Genomic DNA, 3,195 nt, shown 5'->3' on the forward strand with positions numbered 1-3,195 from the left:
CGCGGGCCAAATATAATTACAACGCGGGCCAAATTTGGCCCGCGGGCCAGAGTTTGACACCCCTGCTCTACAGAGTCTACAGTGTATAAAATAGCCTGTCTTCCCTTTGGGGCCTAAAACCAAAATCCAGATTTCTCAGTTGAAAGCCAGTATAAATATAAAAACTAACCCACTCCTCCACCACATCTTCCTGCCAATCCAAGGACTTGTCATGCATTGTAACTCAACTAACTTGTGCATAAGTAGTTGCACATGCGCGTTACAGAAGTAAACACAATATCCTATTTTACATGAATGTACAGATCTTTTCCCATTATGATGTCCTGGAAGCTTCTTGTTGGCAGCACACAGCCTATATAGTTCCATATTTAAGACAGTTTATATGAAATATTAAATACATTGAAATGATGTCTAATCAATATTGTTTCTCTTTAAACCTATAATTGTACAAATGATCTAAATCATTTTACAGATTTGTGTATTGTGGCACATTGATGTTGTAACTGCATTTTAGCTGGTTGAAAAGAGAATGTACTGTACTTAAGGTCTGTATTTGTGTCTGTGTGTCTGTCCAGGCACTGGCGGTGTAGCCATGGGGATGTACAATACAGATAAGTCCATCAAGGACTTTGCTCACAGCTCCTTCCAGATGTCCTTGGCCAAAGGCTGGCCTCTCTACCTCAGCACCAAGAACACCATCCTGAAGAAGTACGACGGTCGCTTCAAAGACATCTTCCAGGAAATTTACGAGAAGTAAGGACTTTAAACTCCACAGAAACACGTGCAAATTAGCTCTCACTCTGTCTCGCTCTCTTTTACAACTGCGATCACACACACTTTTATACCAGATGTAGATCACCACTTAGAGGTGTTGTCCCCATCTTTATGTGTCCAGGGAATACCGTGCTCAGTATGAGGCCAAAGGCATCTGGTATGAGCACCGTCTGATAGATGACATGGTGGCCCAGGCCATGAAATCTGAGGGAGGCTTCATTTGGGCCTGCAAGAACTATGATGGAGATGTACAGTCTGACTCTGTGGCTCAAGGTTGGTAGAGACAACTGTACCATCATGTGAAGAGCTATATGTAGAAACATTCCTTATAATCTGACCCCTGCAAAACTGCATTGTCATAATATAGATTGCTAATTTTGCTGTCTCAGGTTCAAACACTTTCAGTTGTTGATGTGGTTTTGTGTGACCCTGTTTCAGGCTACGGCTCCCTGGGTATGATGACTAGTGTGCTGATCTGTCCCGATGGACGCACAGTGGAGTCTGAGGCTGCCCATGGCACAGTGACGCGCCACTACAGACAGCACCAGCAGGGAAAAGAGACCTCCACCAACCCCATAGGTAAAACACGATGCATAGACATTTAGCAACCCAACATGACCCCAAAAAAACATAATAATATGACGTGTAATATACTGTGTATGAATTAATCAACTAAATTGTGTCCTTCCGCTGGGCGTTTGTGTGCTACAGCCTCCATCTTTGCATGGACGCGAGGCCTACTGCACCGTGCAAAGCTGGACAACAACACAGAGCTGCGGGTGTTCTCTGAGGCACTGGAGGCCGTCTGCATCGAGACCATCGAGGCTGGATTCATGACCAAGGATCTGGCTATCTGCATCAAAGGCCTGCCAAAGTTAGTATCTCCTTTATCGAACACTCACTGCATGTTTCTGCATCAGGTGCTACAGTGTTCCTGCTGTAGACGACTACGGCATGAGTACTGATTGATTGCTGAGTGTAGGATTTAACTTCACTGTACCACTATCTTACTCACATCTCAGTCAGTTACAATCAGTTCTTCTCACTTGAATGCTGAAAGAGGTGTTTGTGATAAAGGTAGCTTCTCCTCCTCCCCACTACATGCTCTCAATGTCCAGTCTTATTGTTTTTTATACTTTTCATCCAGGCTTAGCTGGCAGCATTCTCAGATACTGTTGTTTATGAACCCATTCCAAAGTAAATTTTAAGTATACTCAACCCTTTCTCCTCTCTTCCTGTTTGCAGTGTGACACGTGCCGACTATTTGAATACCTTTGAATTCCTCGACAAGCTGGGAGAGAACCTGAAGATTAAGCTAGCCAGCCCGCCCAAACTGTGATCTCACCCCGCAGACTCAGCAGTTAAACACAGACACACACACACATTCAAACACATACTCATGCACAGAGACAGCTATACAGATACTGGAATTACCACTGAAGCAGGGGGGAGTAAGCCCACGACCCCACGAGATCCACAACTGAAACCAAGTCATTTCCTGACCGGGGGGTCTGATCACGCTGGGTGCCTTGTCTGGAAGAAAGGAGAATGGAGGATTCTGATCAGTGTGGACCATCAGCCCTGTTAATGCATCACTAGCAGACAGCCATAAACCGTCTCCAGGTCTGACACTGGGCCAACGACCTGACTGCTCAGTGACCTTGTTTACCCTAATTGCACTAGGTCCCCTGAAGTGAGTGTGGTGTGTGGTGTGTGTTTTCAGTATTTGTTGGTGATCTGTGCTAGCCAGGGGACACAATCTGTCTGAGGGACCCTCACTGCCTTATTCATTTTGTGTCAAAGTCATCAGTCGATTCTGGTCATCTCCTTGTAATGTTTAAACAATGCCTCCAGCAACGTTGTCTGTTTTAGAGCCACAGTGGTAGTTTAAAACCACAGCACCTGCTCCCACTCATAAAACCTCTCAGCAAGTTTTATTGTCGAGCAGCACGAAACACATAACATATGGACTATAGCATCCAAACAATGGTTCTGACTCTTCTTACACATATTGTTAACAAATGTAATCAAGACTACAATACGTAGCTTTTAGATTTCTGATTAACTCCACTAGTCACAGTTGTTTAAGAGGTGTATTTATATGTCCTTCCTTTGTACGTGTGTGTATTAACATCCAATGTTGGCTTATCATGTCCTGCCAAAAATGTGCATTAAATAGTCTTGGTTTGTAATCAGCATTAAGTCCTAATATGATAACTCATAATAAATGAGTTTTTGAAGAAACATGGGTGTTCTTTGAGCGGAGCTGGATTCATTTTATCCCCTTCAGTTTTAATAATACAGCTGAAATAAAAAATCTGGGGTTTATCATAAAGTGTGTGCTCATTTAGGGCTGGAGATAACTATCAATCTGCTGATTGTGTCTCAATTCAATTCAATTTGTATAGCGCCAATTCACAA

General features: G+C 43.5%; 1 protein-coding gene across 1 annotated transcript in view; it reads left to right on the forward strand.

Moving 5' to 3' along the window:
* Positions 1-3,014, forward strand: part of idh1 (isocitrate dehydrogenase (NADP(+)) 1) — a 10,296-nt gene extending 7,282 nt beyond the window's left edge. Inside the window, exons 5-9 of the mRNA XM_035676436.1 lie at positions 576-753; positions 896-1,047; positions 1,213-1,353; positions 1,486-1,648; positions 2,020-3,014. Coding sequence (XP_035532329.1) covers positions 576-753; positions 896-1,047; positions 1,213-1,353; positions 1,486-1,648; positions 2,020-2,113 — 728 coding nt within the window. The 3' untranslated portion in view covers positions 2,114-3,014. The remainder of the gene's footprint in view (positions 1-575; positions 754-895; positions 1,048-1,212; positions 1,354-1,485; positions 1,649-2,019) is intronic.
* Positions 3,015-3,195: the final 181 nt, after the last annotated feature.

This window comes from Morone saxatilis, unplaced genomic scaffold (assembly GCF_004916995.1).
Source record: "Morone saxatilis isolate NCDOM2014 unplaced genomic scaffold, NCSU_SB_2.0 Contig5, whole genome shotgun sequence".
Taxonomy (NCBI): Eukaryota; Metazoa; Chordata; class Actinopteri; family Moronidae; genus Morone; species Morone saxatilis.